Below are 19,474 nucleotides of genomic sequence, written 5' to 3' on the forward strand. Positions count from 1 at the left end.
TAGCACCGAGAAATGTTTCATTCATAATGCAATATTATATTTGCATTGCAAATGATGTTAGTGACTAAGCAATAGAAGTTTCATAAGGGATTATAATTGGTAACTCTAGTAGGAACTGGTATTAAGAAATTCCAAAGAGCTCGTGATGGAAAGAATCTAAACGACCAGAGACATTTAAAGTCTAAATTTGTTCAGACTGAATCAGAGTAACAGGAAGTTTAAAATTACTAAATTAAAAATACCATAACACGTAAAAAAAAAGAAAAAAGAAAAATAACGGAATCGTAGAACGCTTTGAAGATTCCAATCAGGAGTTCCAGGAAATTCTATGGGTACGAGAGATCTTCGCCATTGCAAACGTACCTCTCAAATTTGTGGAACTTCCCAAGGGACAAGATCTCCAATACCTCCTTGAATCCCTAACGTTTGCGTAATCACAGGAAGCTTCGAAGACCCCTAGAATTTCTGAGATTATTGGAATTTATGGAATCTCCTGTCATCAGTATGCACGATGAATCATGCAGCCACGCGAATTCAAAACCTTTGCTACTATACTTAGGAAATAGAAGACATTGATGCGTTTGGAAACGTTTATTTTTATTGCAGAATATAGATAATAAGAATAATGTATTACTATTCTTACACGTGGTTCGTTTACATCACGCTGACGCGACTCAGGCACCGAAACAATTCGTTACCTATATAGTTTATAATCAGATCGGAGATATCATAACGAAAACGAGATGTAATCTATATACAAATACTATGTGTACAAATATCTACAAGTTCGGATACACTTCTATTTGTTCGAAGTTCATGATCGTAGTAACACTTGAGTACCGACGAATGCTCAAATCAGAAAAATCATTCTAAATACTTTTCTTTTATTTATAAAGTAGAGCACGTTCCAATTCTTTCGGAACTCTGAACAGAATATTATCTCGGTCGAGAGATAATAATACCTTTAAGTTAACAAAAAGTGGTTCGCGTGATCTCGTACGTTAAGTAACTAATTAGAATTATAATCGTCGTTACTTAACACCGTCTCGGCTAAGAGATTTATATAACGTTATCTCGACGTTACATCTTTAAATCCACTGAATTCGATCAAGTTTGCCTAAATTACAACATCGCAAAGATAGAAGGAGAAAAAAGTGGAATAACAAATCGATTAAAAATACGTCCGTATTTACACATTTTTTACTGCAAATTACGATCCATAAACCAGTTTCACACGGAGATACGCGTATGATAGATACTAAATATCATACTCATTTCGCGTATTTCGGTTACGATAGATACTTTTTGTATGACGGCGACAGATAAAACGTTACAAAAAATGGTGACATTCACACAATACGCAGATTACAATACGTGTATTACGATACGCTTATCTTCGTGTGAAACCGGCCTTGCCGACCAACGAAGAAGACAAAGACAACGCTCGGTTCACATCGACGATCAAATATCGCGTGTCGTGCATTGAGCATGTTCATAATCTCATACACCAAGTAACCTTAACTTAATTCATCTACTATGTACATGTTCGTTGGCTCTATCGCCAGCTTCATTCACCATGTACATACATCGAATCGTTACTTACATTTACGTGATCTCGAATTTATATAGAAAAAGCTTGAGCTGCCACGCGTTTCTCCAGAGACGCGTGACTGAATACGCGGCGAACAAAAAGCAAGTGCAATTTGCAGTAAAAAAAATAAAATCGATGGTTCCATCGAGAATATCCTTTTTTTCTAAAGTAATTCGTTCTTTTGAGCCGAGTTTGTTCGTTGACTACCGCAGTTTGCACTTGCTCTTCACGCGCACGAGTTCCCGAACGTTTCTCGTATCGATAAAACTAACTTACTAACTCCTAAATTATTATAGAGTAATAAATGATGCAGATCGGCAAACCGGCGATACCGTAGAGCATCGTGGAAGTTGTAGCTCAATTTTAAATCGCTCCGATCGAAGATTCGCGATTACAGTTGCACGCAATTTCTTTACGCAAAGTGTCTCCGAGTATGGCAAATATGGCAAACGTTGCGTGTTCATGCACATGCATATATGCACTCGTCATTTTCCAGTTCGCAATAGAGCCTGACTCGATGCGTTTCGTTCCATCCACGAACAGATTAATAACGTCGAGTTTCCGAGTTGCCGTCGCGCATCGAATAAATACACAGTCGGCTCAGATGAGAGGGAAAATCTTTCATCTAGATGCTAGAAGCCGAAAACGACGAGTCATGTGGCGTCTCGCGAGGATCGGCTATTTACAAGCGTAACCTGACTTTGTCTGCGATCGAGATTCCATTTCTCGACGTACGTACTCGCGGAAAGAAGAAGTAGAAGAAACACATTTAAATTCGCCCCTGCGTTTATCGTAGCAAAAATATTTCGTATCACAATGTTACGACGCAGCCAAAGTAAAACACGCACAAATAGTAAAAAGTATCCTATCCGCATATCGTGTATAGGACACGTATCTGCGACACTGACGTATTCGCAACATCTACTCCTTTCTTCCACTTGTCGCGTGAACGTTATAATTTTTACGCTGAGGACTTGAGAACGACACCATTTTCATAATGTCGATTACGCACCGTCATCTTGCTACCGCGTTATTGCACATACTTACGACAAAAGGAAGAGAAGCGCTTCCGCGATTGCTACATACAGGAATCGACGAATTCGATTCCATCGCTGTTATTTCCGTAATAGTTACGATTGTCGAACGATCAGCGCGCGATACCAGTGTCAATTCTGTATCGATAATTAGCTACCTCGTCGATCGAAATGCTCATAAGTTAAGATCGTATTTACATCGGAGTGACACGATCGTTCGAAGCGTTTCTCAGCTCTTGGAGCTCGATCAATAAAAAAATCCCATTATCGTTCATGCTTGTCGCGCGAAAATTGCTTCCTACTCTCACCGCGTATGAAACGCCAAGTCGTCGCTATAATGGACGGAGTCGGATTTTAGGCAAGTGCGACGCACGTTCGAATCGCCCACGACGATCAAAGCCGTACACGACCAAGTATAATTTACCACATTGTCCCTAGATTTACGAGTCAAACGTACACCTCTCCCCTCTTGCTACCAGCAACCGGAGTAGTCGCTGGCATTATGGTGGTCGCCGTGATAGGTGTTGTACCTAGACCACTGGAGAGCGACGCGTTGGTACAGGACACGCTGCTGATCTTCCTCGAAGTGTCTTGGATACGATGACTCGGTCTACAGAGATCGTGGCCGATGCTGTTAGTTCTCGGTCGAATGTCCTTTCCATGCACTATGAGCCTATCTATATTGGGAGGTTCGTGACCATTCGATACCGAGGCCGCGCGATTTTCCCTCGGTTGAAGACCCGGCGACTGTGGCAGAGACATACTCCTGTCCTCTCGCAATTGCACAACTGGAGGACCAGGCAACGAAGCCGATCGCCTGCCTCGTGGATCTATCTTACCATCTTGAGTAGTCGACATCGTGGTAACCACGTAACCGAGTTTCTCGGGATTTATCAGAATGGGAGAGCGATCGTTATAGTTGTCGAAGGTAGACGGATTACCGTCGCTGCCCACAGGACTGGACCTCTCTCCTATCAGAGGAGTGCTTCTGTCTTGGCTTATTAACGGCGTGGAACGTTCTTCTTGTCCTGTAATGCTGCCACTCCTACTGCTTCCACTGCCTGACCCCTCTTCCTCGCTGCTGTTTACCTCGGTTAAGGTGGCTTGGTTAGGAACGCCGTTGCTTTGATTCGTTGGTTTGATCATGGACGCGGAAGTTGTCGTCATCAGTCCTAGTTGCGTTAACTGCGACATCGTGACAGGTGTTAAAGTAACAGGAGCAACGAGACCGGCACTGGTCAATGTAGGAGAGAGAACAGCCTGCGCCAACGCTGCCGCTCCAGATTTCCCAGTTACAGGCGTGCCCTCCGTTTCTTGAATGGGCGAGAGCACGACCTGCACAACCGATAGATCCGGATAGTGGCCGTTCGCCGGTATCACTCCTACGACGCCTGCCCCGATGTTCGCCGCGTTCGTCGCTGATAGAGCTAATCTCTGTTCACGGTCGACTACTTCTTTCGTCACGTCCGGCGTCGGTATGCGAGGTCGATTCTTCAGAGAAACCGGCACCGGATTCAACTTCGTCATGGTACCTGCCGGGAAACGAACATAAATTAGACAAGCTTGTTACGGAATGATCGAGTCCGCGTCTCGATCCTAAGCTTACGATTAAACTATTCTTAGCGCCGGCAGCAATAATAACGAGGCTAACGATGATCATGCCAATTTTTGCGGCTGCGTTTATTTTACCGCTAGAAAACGGTCCGCTATGGTGCAAGGAAACGAATCTTCCTTCGACCGCCTCGAATCGGGTTGAGAATAGAATGGATGGATAAAATGCGATTAGGTATAATTGCTTAGGTATTTTTCCGCCACTGGCGTGGCTTTCCTTTTTTTTTTCTATCATAAGTGAGAGGAACGATTGGAGAAAGAAGCACAAGGTCTTAAGAAAACTTTTTTCGAGAAGAATGATTCGCGATTGCGGAAATTGTTCAGATTACACAAGGTTACTCATTGCATAATTCCTTGCATGCATGTAGCCAGGTGGGGAAAACTTCGAACATTCGCGACACTTTCATTGAAAGATGTTTTTCTCGTGTCACATTGGAACGCGCAAAAAGATTGCAGCTTTGAAAATGCCGGCGAAGAAAAACGGAAATACATACGATTATCGCTCGAGTAACGGAACTGAAATTGTTTACTCCTTTTTTTTCTTCTGGAAATCAATTTTTTGTAATGATAGCAAAGAATTGTTTTTCATCATTTCATAGAGAACAACGCGGCTCGGTTAGAGGCACCGATTATTGACTTTAATTCATAGAAACGAGAGATACTGTTAACGTGAATGCGCAGGCGTTACGTAAGATCGTATCATTATCATTTAAATAGTTAAATGAACGTCATTACGACAAACGCTATTCCAGACTGTGCACCATTCTGTTGACATGCTTGAGAATTATATTATCACGTTGCGTAGCAATTCCTTACGTTTTAATTTCCTTCTATTTGTTTCTATTTTGTCGCGTACGAAGACACGTCGGAAGTAATTTGCGTAAATCACTTGCCTTGTCGACCCATTCTTTGACTTCGAATGCTTTTCCGTCCAACTAGCCTATCATAAAGGGACATCTTAAGATTCGGATTGTTTGTTTGCGGTAAACCTCCAGTTTCAGGGCTGCTATAAACGCTATTGTGACGATTTCTGGAGAAGAAACCACCGCCGCTGCTGTAAGTGGTCGAAGAACTACGTACAGAGCCCATTCTAGTAATTTGTCGTTGTAGCCAATTTTTCCTTCGCTCGACCAACGGAGTATCGACGCTTTCCTGTAATACATGTAAGCGAATATAAATATATCAAGTATAAATACTTCTTTGGAATAAATATTTTTCCAACATGTTTGCTGCACGATCCGATCGTGACACCAAATACAGGTAGCCGGTTGCACATCGAGAGTTTCAAGTTCATCTGGTGACGTGTACTTACGTAATCGGCGTACATGTCATCCTGGTGGGTCTTGCGATGTTGAACGTGATTATGGATCTGTGGGCCCAATATAACGTTTGCATACAGAGCGTCGCTGTCTTTGACCTTATAATGCTCGGCTGAACCCTTTGGCTCTTCTCGTCGGTACTGCTCGCTAGCCACCGTATACGGTAAATCTTTCGGCACGACCTCGTCCCAATATTGATCTTTCAACAATTCTGGGTGTTCCTCGTGCATTTCGTCCACGATCATGTATCCAGCCTATCAAATAAACGCGTCACCGTTAATAAATATGAATCTTGTGACACAATAGTTGAATTTCAATTTCTATACGATTAACTTAAATTTCAGTGGAACCAGAGAAAGTTGTCCTCTTACCTTGATGTGACGATCTATAAGCCAATTCAACTCGATATCATCGTCGTCTTCGCCGAAAGGATTGATCAATACCTCGGCAACTTTCAGCCATCCCACGTAAAAGCAGAACTGGAACGAATGAATCGGATTGATCGATAGTTATTCATCGAAGACGGGATCGTCTTTTTACAAGCGTCTTTACGATCGATGTTCTTACCTGCAGAGCCGTGAAAAATGGAAAATACATGTCCGGTTCCTCGTATTTTCCGCTTCCGACGTCGGTGCGCTCGATAAATTGTCTGCCGAGTAAGGCGGAAAAGAAATACGCGTACAACGATAGCGTGACTACCTGGAAAACGTAAATAAACGGTGTTCAAACTCGTTCGATTAGAACCGTGAATATCACGGTCCTAAAAACGGCGTTACGTCGACTACTGGTAATTGGCGAAATAAAATTGAGTCATCGTTAATTTTGCGACGCGCGATAGAAGAAGGAAAAAAACAAATGGCTTCATTATAATTTGCTAATCAAATGTCCCCAGCGCGAGATTACCGAGAGGACAAATGGGTAAATTAAACGACAGAAATTTATAGATAGATATTGCCGTGTTACATCATATTGTTTGATTCCTAGAACGAGTGTCGTATACTTTCTGCGTATCGAGGAAGAACGAATAAACGCGGTCGAAGGTAAGAAACAAGTATCCATCGTTGGTCCACGTCGCCTGCATCGCTATAAATACCGCTTCTCTCAGAATTACTTTCTTCGTTCGTTTTCAAGAATACCTTTATGAAACTTAATACAGGAACGCCAGTGCCTCGATGAACACGTACGTTGTTCATGGACAAACTACGCTGTAGCTAATGATGGGCTCGGAGAAAGTAATACTGGATATCCTGAAGTTCGTAAAAAAGTTAGAATCGTGATGAAACGATAGACATTGGCCATTTCTAAGGTGAAAGGTTCCTTTGTCAAAGAGCAAGTAATGTCAAGCTTGGCAAAGAATTACGTTCCTTTCGGTTTCGTCCCTTTTTCGCGTTGTATACGCGTGGACGAACAGGTTTGAATGAAATCATATCAAGGTCATCAAGAATACTACCTTTCTCATCGAAGGCCACCAGGAAACGATGGTTTATGCAAAGACTCGTTGTGAATAAAAGAAAAAGCGCGATCGATGGATTATCTTTAGACTTTGATCGTCGTGCACACGAAGAGGATCGATCGCACGTTGAACTGACTGTGAAATTTATTTCCGCCGTATCGACGGACCGCGACGAGATTGTCGCTCGACTCATTTGTCATCCTTGACCATGCGTACTGTCTTCTTCGCTCATACGATATCGACAATGTACTTATTTCCGTGCAAAAACATTGCTTGGAAAAGATACAGAAAGACGTATAAATCATTTGGATTTCAACTTATGACGCAAGATGCTTCATTTTAATAATAACGTCATTTGAGAGAAAAATGTGTTGGAAGACAAAGGATAACCAGCGCAGTGTATGTGCTGGTAATTAAAGCGCATTGTCGCATCGCAGGTAAATTGTTCTGTCCTTCTGTCTCTATCTCGCTTTTCCTTTGGAAATTTATAAAACTTCTGTAAGCGGATACATGCTATACAAATGTGCATGCTAACCGATGGATACGAGTAAACCACGCAGGTCGAACAGTATTCGGTAAACGTATTATTATACAGCAGAATCGTACTGGTTTACGTCTAACCATGCGATTTTATCCTGCTTTTACCACGGAGACAAAATGCGATTGGTGAAAGACGAACGCACGTCACGGTTCTGTTTCGACACGAAAACACGACAAGGAAAATAATTACAGCTGAGTTGCTCTTCCTGAACATTCTCCGTGTACACTTCTCGTTATTTTCACTAATTCAAAGCAATCCGACCGTGCGTTTATCTCTCGAAATCTTCATAATGAAACGTCTCTGGTTTGTGAATTACCATGTTGACTCTCGTGGTACGGATTAATAGCACGTTTTCCTCGCGTGAGCATGCTCTATTTTCCAACCAAGAATCCCAAGCATTCTCCCACCGACTGATAAACTAATGCGGAACGCGAATCATCGATCAATTCCATTACCGGTATAATTTATGTGAGGAGTACGAGTTACGGGAATAAAAATGAGCTCTGTTCTATGCAGCTGACTAACCGAGTGGCTTACCCCATCGTTTGTGGTCGAACTAAATGTAATCGGTATTGAAATCCCCGACGATTAACGTATCAATGTATCCCCGAAGGAAAAAGGCGATCGGTTTTTTTTTTATCATACTTTTCCTCGTTCGATGTGTTTCAATTTCGTATTTATTATTATCCTTGGTAGTCGATGACGCACTTTTGCACAATGAATGAACAATTTTCTCATCGTTCATGTAATGTCGACTGTGATTGATTCAGTTGCTCATCACGCTTTTCAAATCTGTGCTTATTAACCAGTTTTAGAGAATGCCTTTAAAGTTGAATTTATCAAGCCTGGACGAAGATTGTTTCCCAGACATTGGCCACGTATATACAAGATTATGACGCGAACAGCTCTTTAATACCGCGAAAATAATGGCGTTCGTAGCCAACAATTAGGGACGTTAGCTGATGAGCAATTAACGTTGCACAATGAATACGTGCCTGCTAATTGCGAATACGAAACATCTTTCCAAGAATGGATCCGTTTTGTTACTGCGCCGCAACAAATCGAGTCCTTCGAACTGGATAAAGAGAGCCACGAGCACATTGTTAACATCGATCTTGGGTAGTTGGTAACTTTTTAATGTCTGCCGTATATTAAATGAATGATCTTCGAGCGTCGGCGGCCTCCGCAATTACGCATCGAGTCTTTTATCGATGATATCGTGTTGCAACGAGGTGACGTACTTTCTAATGATCGCTACTGCCTCGAAGCTCGTTAACTTCTTGCTATGGAAACTACACTCGGCCGGGCAAATTGAAATGCACCGTTCGAAGGAACGGCCGTTCCCTTAACGCCGGACGTGTCGACTCGCGTTTGTTGAAACTCTCGCTAAGAGATGAGCATGAAACAAGCTTACAAGCGTTAGAAAGATGTTAGAGAGATTCTATTGGAAAAACTTGATTAGAGGAAATGGCGAGAGAAAACGCTGCATTGTGAAGCTAACAACGGAATTAAGACTTACGCAAGCGTGCGCTGCACACTGTCAACAGTATCAAAGCGACGAGGTGGTTACGATGAGAATCAGCTCGGGATGAAGACGTTCGTTTAAAACACTTGGCATTTCTCAATGACGGTAAACGCCATCGCAATTACCCGGCTTCTCCACGATTTCTGAATGAGATTGGAAACAGAATAATACGTTGTGCCATTCCTTGATTAAATCTTCGCTTTTTGTAACGCTTGTCAACGAGGAGAAACTTTAAACTTGGATGATCTATCGGCAGATTCGAAAATTTCATTCCGGTGAATGTTGTTTGCCTTCCAAACAATTTCACATGTCTAGTCCACCTTCACGTTTTCAGTCATTCGACGTTTTATCGAACAGAATATTAAAAGAATTATAAAATGTATTAACAGTGATACGTGTTCGAACGGTGACACGGTTTTGTAGAATATTTCGATACTCACCTGAGTGTAAACGAGAGGAACGCAAACAGTGTCGTAACCAATGAGCGCGCCAAGCCTCTTCCGGATGTCGCTTAACTCGACAAGGAGGGTTTGCACTACTTGGTCGCTAGTTATTAAGGCTTCCCTCCTGGCCCTGTTGATGATGTTCGTCGCCCAAACCAAAGGCATCCAGTACTTCGACATGGCCGCCTTCTTGTTCATCATCTCGAAGATTTTCTTCTCCGACTCCATCATCAGACCTGGAAAGAAACAGCGGGATCGCTAGGTCATTTTCACTCTATTAAAACTTTCGAGCGTGAAGACGAAACTATATCGAAGTAGAAACGTGGCATAGAGATCTCCCGCGAACTTTCACCGAACGGACGGTTACCGAATTGTCGCTGGCAAACCGATAACTTGGCTGGGACGTGAAGAGGAATAGTTATCGAGTGACAATAAGTCTGTCTCCATCGGATAAATTCATCCGCAATTTGTTAAATCGACGAACGCGTTTGCATATGTGTCGCGTTATCGAGCAATCTATACCTCAGAACGCGACTTTCGCGGATCCACCACTACGTAGTCACTTACTTTACTCGTTATATGAATGCAAATATATACGAAACTTTTTAAACTCGTCGACCCTGTAGTTGCCACGTGTATTCGCGCATCATTGTTTAATTATATATCCGTGATTTCTCGGAACATGCTAGATATTTTACTATTAACACCGTTCGATGCTTGTAACGTCCCAATCCTTCTACATTGTCCATAAAATCTTCTGACGGCATATTTTACAAAGATTATATGACAATCCACGAGCGTGATAAATTCGAACATTTAGAGATCGTTAAATGGTATCCATTAGCGTTATAGGAAGAAAGGGCGATTGTTTATCAGCAGGCAATACGACGATTATGTAATGGCTTGTGGCTGCTCACGTGACCGGTTCGTAAACATGAAACACGTGGAGAATGATGCACATTGCACGTAGCCAAGAGCGCAATCGAGAATACGCTATTAGTCAGGCGATGGTCGTCCCGTTTAGAAGAGCACGTCGAATAGTTAGCTATAACTCCGCTAAATGTAAGGCCGTCGATTTCCGAAAGAAAACTAAACACTCACTGGTAGAATGCTAAGTTGCCGATTTCCGCCCACAATTCGCATTACGTATTTATTACGTAACTTTTAACCGATATTTCCCTGAAACGTGATAGCGTTGTGGTTACAATTAGCAATGTTATAGAAACTTTTACGCGTCTAAGTGAAATATTATTGTACAATTTTTGCAGAAGGAACATGGCTCGATAAGATAGTGAAATTTCCTGATGAACTTCGTTCTCACGTAGTATAGCTATCTCATCTTTTTCGTCAAACAGTACTACAATATAACAATCCTATTAACCACGAAGCTATATTTAAGCATTTATATATAAACGCTTTTGAAATTGAACAGGTTATAAATAACAAACATAATAAAAACTATATAAAACATATAGGAAATAAAGAACATATAGGTATTACAATTGATACAGTTTTTCTCAAAGTTACAACAACATATGGTACCATGCAACACCTCACGCCTGGAGAGTTTAACATGTCGACAATTAGTAAATGACCTCGAAATCGATATGCCTTCTTAGCGGTGTGCAGCAAATAATGAGTGAAAAAGCATTGTGAGAAAACACCTATCATAAATAACAGTCGATTTCACAAGCTGTTGCTTTCTTGTAGGAATACGTTACGCGTCCGTAGATGACTGCGAAATTAAAGCTACACGCTTGATCTTCAGTCTATCTTTATTATGATCGTTTTGTCGCCTCCGTGTATGTGTTCTACCAGCTAATTAAGCGTGTTACTCGTCTCGAGTTTGTATCCTATCGTATCGAAACACCTCGTATAAACAAGTGACGACGTTCTTGTACGACCAGTCACGTGAACGAATCGTCACCAATAGTTGAACAATTGGAGATATTATGCGACGCTTTGTGTTTTATGGGTGCAACAGAAACGTTCCAGACTCTGTCCTGGTGGACACTTTAACGATCGTCCTTAGACGAAAAAAACCATCTTAAAAGTCACGGGCGACCGCAGTGAGCATCGTAACTACGCTCGATTGGTATTCGATCGGTTAACGGGATCCTGATAATTTCTCTCGAGGGGAATCTTTTTATTGTTACAGCAGAAACGGATGCGTTCTGTACGGACGGTATCTATAACGAAGCTAGGAGCAAACGGCCGAAAAAAGCGACGCCATCGTTCGAGCAGTTATCGAAATAACTCGTGGCGTCGTTCCTCGACAAGTAGCCATCCGAAAGAAACAGTCTGCCTGATCAAAGAAACGCAAGTGTTGACGTCTAGTTATTAATGGTGGCACATATGTTACCGAGCAGGTTCAGGTAATGACCTTAATCGGAAAAACCAACGTGCAAAATGCCGTTGGTACCAATATGGCTCGCGTACGTGCCCGTTTTTCGACGTGCGTGGACCATTTCTCGTCCCTGTTTCGGGCGACGAATTTCCTATTTATTCGTTCGTTATGAGACCCAGCCGTTTATAGCTGGTTAAAATCTATCTCAAGGATGAATTGTAGAGATATTTTACTGTTAGATGAAAGTTATCGATGGCGTCTTTGCGTCGAGAGTTATCGATCGCCGATGGAACGAAATCGACTGTAGACGTCACACGAGCATTCTATACGATCGAAACGGTACGCCGCGCTACCGGCTGAATCGATATGCAATCGGTTCTTTATTCGGTGTGTACGACCTTGATGCAATCGCATGGTCACATGGCTTCTATACAATGAGTTCGAGAATTTGCAACTGAGAGAGTCGTGAGCGATAACTCATCGTATGAGTCACGCAAAAGTCACGAATACGGCATTACGAACGCACCTAAAGTACGCTGAGGCGATTAACATAATGCCTGACATTTTGTCAATTAGTTTGACAATTAGAAGATGCAGATGCTTGATTTTTGTAATCAGAAATGACTTCAGCGCAAGAAACAATGTCATAGCGCTGCTTTCGTAAAGAATAATTGCCTGATAGCAAATCGATTATACAGCTGTAATTTATGTTAATAAATGAGCGATAAAATTGATTGAAAAGAAACTATTTATTATTCTATGCGGTTTATTCCTGGAAATTGACGTTAAAGAGATTAGCTTTGCCCTGATTAAAAAAAAAAAATATTTGACGATCGTTCGGGCTTGACGAAACTCAGCCGCTTTCGCACGTTACACTTGGCGATTTTCACGCGGAAAAATACGCGACGCCATCCGCTCGAAACGAAATTTTTCGAAAGCGCGCGAATATCGTCGTTCGGAAGTAACTTGTGCTCGCTTTCACGGGCTTTATGCTTAGCTCGTGGCATCGATTTATAAGCAAAGTGGAATCGTTGGCAATGACGACAATGACCTCATGATTCGATGAAAATGTCGATGACACTGTAATGCGACAAATTTCGAAAGAGAATCTCGTCGATTATTTCACGCAGTTAATAACCGCTAACGAGACAAAATCGCCGTTAATTACGAAAGCATTCGTGTGGAAGCGAATCGGATCTTGGCGCGAGTTATTTACACCTCGAGTATGTAAGTCAATAACATGGATCTTGTGTAGTCATCGCGAATCGAATATAAACGGTGCAACAGGCTGTGTACGATCGTTATTAATGACACGTTAATCGTGCAATAAAGACGGTAAAATTTCTGAACGTCGGCAAACGCGGCGTTCCATTATCAGTTTAATCGAGCTAGGCGAGCCTGTACGTAACGGATAACAGTAGTCTCGAGCAAAGAGCAAAACAGTTTGATTTTCAGAAACGATTACGCGGCGACTAAGGCGGAATCTAAGAAAATTACGTGGTCGCGCAACGAGCAAGTTCACCGATTGAAACCGCTTCGACGAATAAGAAGAAGTCATACTCGTTTCTGAAGGATGTTTACCTCTCGAAAGCATCAGCTGAAGACGGAGATAAGCAAGAGAGGGAGCGGTCCGAGCACAACTCGGATGCACAACGGGCTTAAAGAGGAGAATGGTTATAGGGGTCAATAAACGTGGGGATCCTTGCTCGGCTGGCAAGGTCGCCACGAAGGTAAAAAATCAACCATGCTCCTCGTCTCTCCTCCTTCTCAAGCGTGCCTGCCCGCTCCACCGCGCCGAACCGACGCTGAAAAGCATCCTTCGAAGAAAACCAGTCCCCCAGTCCAGTTCGTAATTCTTTAAGCCCGATCCACAACGTGTAGTCCAGCAATGGTTTCGTCATCGCAGTCGTAATTTCAAGGGTGAAACTGCGTTTCGATCCGCAGCGGAACAACGAAAACGCAGAGTCACCCATCGACATTGAACTTCATAAACTTTCTGGACGCGCGACATCGCGATACGCGCGTTTTTTGGCGCGCACGACCGGACACTCAGCCAAGCAGGGTATCGACGCTTGGCGCCGGTGAAACTGGACTGATTAGGAAATATCACCGCGTAATTAGAAGCGGGCAAGTTTAAATCATTGCGCGCACACGCGATCATGGATGCGCCCTGGGTGTCAATAGAGCTGGCTGCCAAAGAGAAAATCGACTAGTCCACGCCCGTGAAGGCGTGTACGGGCGACTATTCGTAGACACGTGTAACTATACGATACCGTCACGATACCGCGCGTCATTAACGATTTCACTATCAACGAATGACCAAAGTCTGACTGGTGAAATTTGTTAGAACCTTTCACAGTTCCATGGCGTCTAGAAAATTCTGAACTGTGCCCAGCGATAATAAAAATCGGCTAAAATAGTCGGTTTGAGATCTCGTCAGAAGAACCTTGTGTCTTATAAAGATTGATTTTTAGATTACTGGTCTACTAGATCTGAGAGAGACATTTGATATTTATATACCTTAGTCTACTTTCTCTACCCATGCATATCTCGAGCATGTTGGTCTTAATAATTCGAAGTTAACGTTTGTATATAGCTTTCAATTTTATCGTTATATTTAGAACTGCAAGAAGCGCGTTGACACTTCAGATATATTGTTTTCGAATATACGAACATGAGAAATGTTCTACAAACCCGCCACTTTGTTCCCTTCTGACGCTCGCGGCAGAAGAGTGATAAAACGATGAATAATAAACGAGTATGAAAATAAAATCGATTTACACAGATGCGAGGTGTTTTGAGTAGTTCGTCATCGACGAGTTAATAACGCTTCGTTCACGTGATCGAATTCAAATCAGAATTCTAACACAAGTGTCAGTACGAAGACGAAATAGAAAAAGTCGACAAAATTCTACGAGAATCGAACAATCAATAAACGTTTATTCAAACAGGGAAATGGCTAGTTGTTTTTTATTGCTCCGTTTTCTTCGTTCGTGCGGATCCGAATGGGATCGAAAGATCCGACCTTTCACAAGACTGACCCTCTACAAGGACGCCTCACAATCACCGCATTTTCCGGCATTTCAGAAACACCAGAAGTGGAAATCAGGCCATCTCACGCTCAAGAACATGTACATTCTAACTGTTCGTGGAAAGGTCAAGGAAACAGAAGCAGAAGCTAGAGTGTTCCGTTAATTTTAGAACAGCGCCTTTATCGTTTCCATGGTCGACACTTTTTCTCTCGATCCACCATTTAAAAGGCAAGCAGCGACTTTTAATCAACCGCTAAGTACGTGCTAAATCAGTGAGAACGTTGAATTTGCGCGTTACCGCCTCGCAATTTCGCGATCTTCCGTTCCCATTGAAAGGATTCGCAGCATTGTGCTGTTTGATTTTCCACGCCCGTCGACACCTCTTAAAATCCCGCGATCGTAATCTAGCTCGCAGATCCATCGCACGCACGCTCTCCAGGCGAGTAATTATTTTCTTGCGTATCGAACAGGCGCCGATCGGTCGACATAATAGCGGAGAGAAACTCTCGTCGGAACAATAATTTGTGCTAAATATAGGTAGCGCGTGCGGCGTATTACGGTCGACCGAGAAGACGATGCATGCGACCGGGACCATGGATGGGTATGGAGACAGTGGAGCGACGAAGAAGCGGTCAAGAAGAAGAGGAAACGGGTTTTAGAGTTTCTTGCTCAGGCTGATGTGGATGGCCACGATGATGACGACGTCGATCTTCAAGATAATGATGATGATGGTTCGCTCACGCGCCACCACCGCAACTCTCGCGAGCCGAAGCCACATCTATCCCGAGCTCGATATACTAGTCTAGCCAATTACCACCTGTAGCCGAAGATAGATTAAGGCTCTCATTATGTCTGGCTATATTTAACGTCGTCTGCATACATATCCTATCGCCTGGTTGGAACCAGTAGTCGCGTATGAGCGTATGTAGATCTCGGGGCTGTACGTGGAATTGTAAGACTTTCGATATATATATATATAACTGGTCGATGCATTATGGACGTACAATTTTCCGTTGATAGCGTGCTACGAGGACATAAACTGGCCGATTTCGATAAAACGGTAATCAGAACTAGCACGATAGTCGTAGGAAAAGCAAGGTCGTTAAGAGATGAAATTAATGGAGTATATACGGTATATCTATGGAACTAATGTATACGACTAATGACGTGCGATAAATCGGAGAAGGTTCGAGAATGCGTCGGGGAACGCGTTGGAGAACTCGAAAGGCGCCATGGTAACGGTGAAAATCAATAGCAGCAATGGGAGGTCGCGGCGTCCGATCAAGAAATCGGCAAGAGAACGACCGAGAATCGTGAGACACGCGGCCGATAGACCCTTCGAGGAAATCAAAGACAGTTGGTGATGGTGATTATCTTATCAAATGACATAGTATCGGTATTCGAGATGGACTATAATTACCAGATGGTTATTTTTATGCATACCCGAAGAGGAAGAAGAGAGAGATCGCGTGGAGAAAAGAAAAAAAGACGACGACATTGCAGGTAATAAAAAGGAGCCTGTTGTAACGTCGACTCGGTTGGGATCCGGGAATAGACTGTAAACTACATGGCGCTGGTCCGGTCGGCGCGTACCGCGAGCAAAACGAATATCTCGCCAAGAAGGAAAAGGAAAAGGATGAGGAACTGGCGCCGGCGCTCCGCGTTTCTAAGGCCTCGGCTCGCTTCTTGAAAATTACCCGGACGCACGTGAAAATTGCCTGGCGGCGTGAGTCGTGCCGTTCGATTTACACCGGCGACCCAGCTCTCGAGATTCTTTCGAACCGATGAGAATTTCCAGACCGCGATCCTCACGGAATTGGTACGCCCTGCTAATAATATCGCGGATCTCTCGATGCTAACCGATCGGCAGCGATATTCATGGAATTCGTTCCTGTTGTTTTAATAGTTACTTATGCCTACTTCGACGCTTTCGTTTATCGATGATCATTAGCAGCGTAACATTCTTAACATAACTTAACATAACATAGGTGTTTCATATTCGTGGGGAACGATTGCACCACGTTTTATTGAATCGTCAGAACACAAGAGGCTGTAATAAGGCTCAGTAATTCTTTTTCACTTGTTGATACCAACACCTATTCCGTGTCAGTAGTGATTTGCATCTGCGTCTTTCGCGAACTACAGTAAAAGTCAACGACCATAACGGTTGCGTTGCGATGCGACTAGTAAATAGAATCGTTTGCAATTTAAGCGCTCTAAAATCTGCTGTGCATACGTTTTCGTCCTGTTACGCCCGGAATACTCATTGCAATTGTGGAGAATCGCAATCGGACGTAGTTGACATTTTTTCAATTTGTTTCGGTAAAGAACATGATCGTACGTTATAAATAGAACGCAATGTTTACTATTTTATGCATAGGTCGCTGTTCTAAAATTACCAGTGACCTTCTTAGTATTCCATGTCCCTGTTAAACATCATTTGCTTTCAAACAACGTTGCATTTATCCACGAACAGAAATTGTTTCAAAACGTGCTATTTACTTGGCAGATTTAAAAACAACACGAAATACGTTCATCGATGTCACAACGGCATTGGCATTGACATATCTCAGAAAAGACAAACTAGAAACCAGGACCAGTGTAGTCTGAGACGTAGCTAGTGAACGATCGAATGTCTCGTTTGTCCTCTAACTTCCTCCTGTCTCAAGATCATGGCTAGGTATGTACTATGTTTTATTTACGCGACCATAAATATCGGCATAATCCTTCGGAAGGACGTAACACCGCAAAATCACAATTACGTCTGGATGTTACTGGTCGGTGTTCAACGTCTCGCATTTAGAGTAGTGTTTGCAGTCGCTTGAAATACTGTTTCGTCTTTTTTCCTGAAGCTTGGGGAATACGTTGCATTCTCGCTGCATGAATTATTGATGGAGATCTCACGCGACGATCCGCAACGTTTTGTTGGCGAGACAAGCTCGTTTCCAGAGTCGCCGCAGAACGGATTTGGATCGTCTTTGCGGAGTTCTTTTACCGTGGCACCGGCGAACCGACGGCACGTTTCTTTTGCGACTAGTGTGCGTGATGCCAACGTGTTCACGTGTCCACGGAGATAATTCCACGGAAGGATCGTTTCTTGTTATCGCTCTCGTCACTTATTTCTCCGGCCACGGGGAGCATGCTCATGTTCATGGAAGATTCGCGGAACCGGCGCCTGAAAAATGCGTGCTATTTCTAGTCGACATGCACATCCTCGCCGCCGCCGCCGTCGATTGACAAAAACCACGGTGATTCGAGTCGTTCTTTTGCATCCCGAGAAATCATTTCTTTCTCCCTGTTTAAAGATACCGTAAGCGTAATTGTGAAAATCATTAGACGCAATTTCTGTCAATCGCACTAGATCCTCTAACAACGTTTTAGATAAGAACAGTTATAAGAACCTAGTTACGCTCAAATTAGAAATTTAAATTAGAAATTTAAATTTGCGGACCCATATCTTTAACTTTAAATTTTCAAATCCAAATCCGTAAATCTAAATTTGCAAGTTCAAATCTCTTACTTTACACTTCTTAATTAAGATTTAAATTGAAATATTATAATACAGTTTTACATATTACATTTAAATTTTAAACTCCTTTTCAAGCATTGTATTCGAATTTCATATGAATATCACGTTTGAGAGTATGGAGTATGACTTCGAAAATAGCGCCATAGTATTTTATGTTTTAGCTGCGCGCGCTTCTTTGCCGATGTTAAACAAGTATGGCGAATTGAGTGGTACCAGCGTCGTGTGTGAATTGTTCTGAATGTGAAATTTGTCACGACTGTTTTGTGTTCATAGAACGAAAGGAATGCATATCTACTCTGACTTGTTCTTTCCACGTACGTATTCAAAGAATGTGTGATAAATCTTGGTTTATTAGTCTATGTAACAGGAATCAGAATGCACGTGGATAAGTAAAGGGACAGTGTGATGTCTTCTAACTCGTGACATGCTTCTTAATATATTTGTGAAATTTTCTTAAAATAATATTCATAGCTCTCTCTCTCTCAAAACGATAATATTGTGAGTAGTAGTTACTTTAATGATAATTTATAATACTTGCAAATTGTGTCAAGTATTATTTTAACAAATATTCTAAAGGATTCTTTGATGGGAGGGAGTTGTTTTTTAGTGAGTTTGACATATACCGTATTTTAAATCACGAATGTCTGCTTGTTCACAATAAAACAAACAAATACGTATAATACAAAAAAAATTGGCTCAACATAACTACGTGTCTGCAGAAGTGATTGACAATTCTAATCCTAATGTAGAACAAAGGAAATTTTGAAGAAAATGGCGATCACAAGCAACGATAATGGTGAGTGGTGTAATTTGCGAATAGATTGCATGATTATCGGAATTTTGAAGACTATTTACCAGTGTTCGAAGCTGGCGTATCTTCCTCTCTCTTTATCGGCAGTAAGGACAGATCGTAAACTCGTAAATTACTCCAAGGTTTTCAAATATGAAGAGAAAGTATCGAAACACGAAGTAACAAAAGCGTTAATAATTTGAAACATGTGTATAAATAACGTTTCCATCAGAGACATACAGTTACAGATCGCTGGGCA

At 42.3% G+C, this 19,474-nt stretch overlaps 2 protein-coding genes across 6 annotated transcripts in view; one reads left to right on the forward strand and one right to left on the reverse strand.

Moving 5' to 3' along the window:
- Window positions 1-576: 576 nt before the first annotated feature.
- The window catches only part of LOC126920229 (uncharacterized), a 41,297-nt gene continuing 22,399 nt past the window's right edge, over window positions 577-19,474 (reverse strand). For 4 of the 5 annotated variants that reach the window (XM_050730307.1, XM_050730291.1, XM_050730316.1 and 1 more), the window contains 6 exons: window positions 9,515-9,753; window positions 6,123-6,254; window positions 5,927-6,034; window positions 5,549-5,809; window positions 5,130-5,388; window positions 577-4,157 (listed from right to left, as the gene is read on the reverse strand). In XM_050730307.1, the coding sequence (XP_050586264.1) occupies window positions 3,073-4,157; window positions 5,130-5,388; window positions 5,549-5,809; window positions 5,927-6,034; window positions 6,123-6,254; window positions 9,515-9,753 (2,084 nt within the window). In that variant the 3' untranslated portion in view covers window positions 577-3,072. Of the gene's footprint in view, window positions 4,158-5,129; window positions 5,389-5,548; window positions 5,810-5,926; window positions 6,035-6,122; window positions 6,255-9,514; window positions 9,754-10,215; window positions 10,926-19,474 lie in introns of those variants that run through there. The other variant, XM_050730327.1, reaches the window with a different exon arrangement.
- LOC126920338 (TSC22 domain family protein 1) overlaps window positions 19,093-19,474 on the forward strand; it is a 202,587-nt gene continuing 202,205 nt past the window's right edge. The window contains exon 1 of the mRNA XM_050730571.1: window positions 19,093-19,221. The gene's annotated coding sequence lies outside the window, so the exon portion shown is untranslated. The remainder of the gene's footprint in view (window positions 19,222-19,474) is intronic.

The sequence above is a fragment of the Bombus affinis genome, chromosome 1 (assembly GCF_024516045.1).
Source record: "Bombus affinis isolate iyBomAffi1 chromosome 1, iyBomAffi1.2, whole genome shotgun sequence".
In the NCBI taxonomy this organism is placed as follows: Eukaryota; Metazoa; Arthropoda; class Insecta; order Hymenoptera; family Apidae; genus Bombus; species Bombus affinis.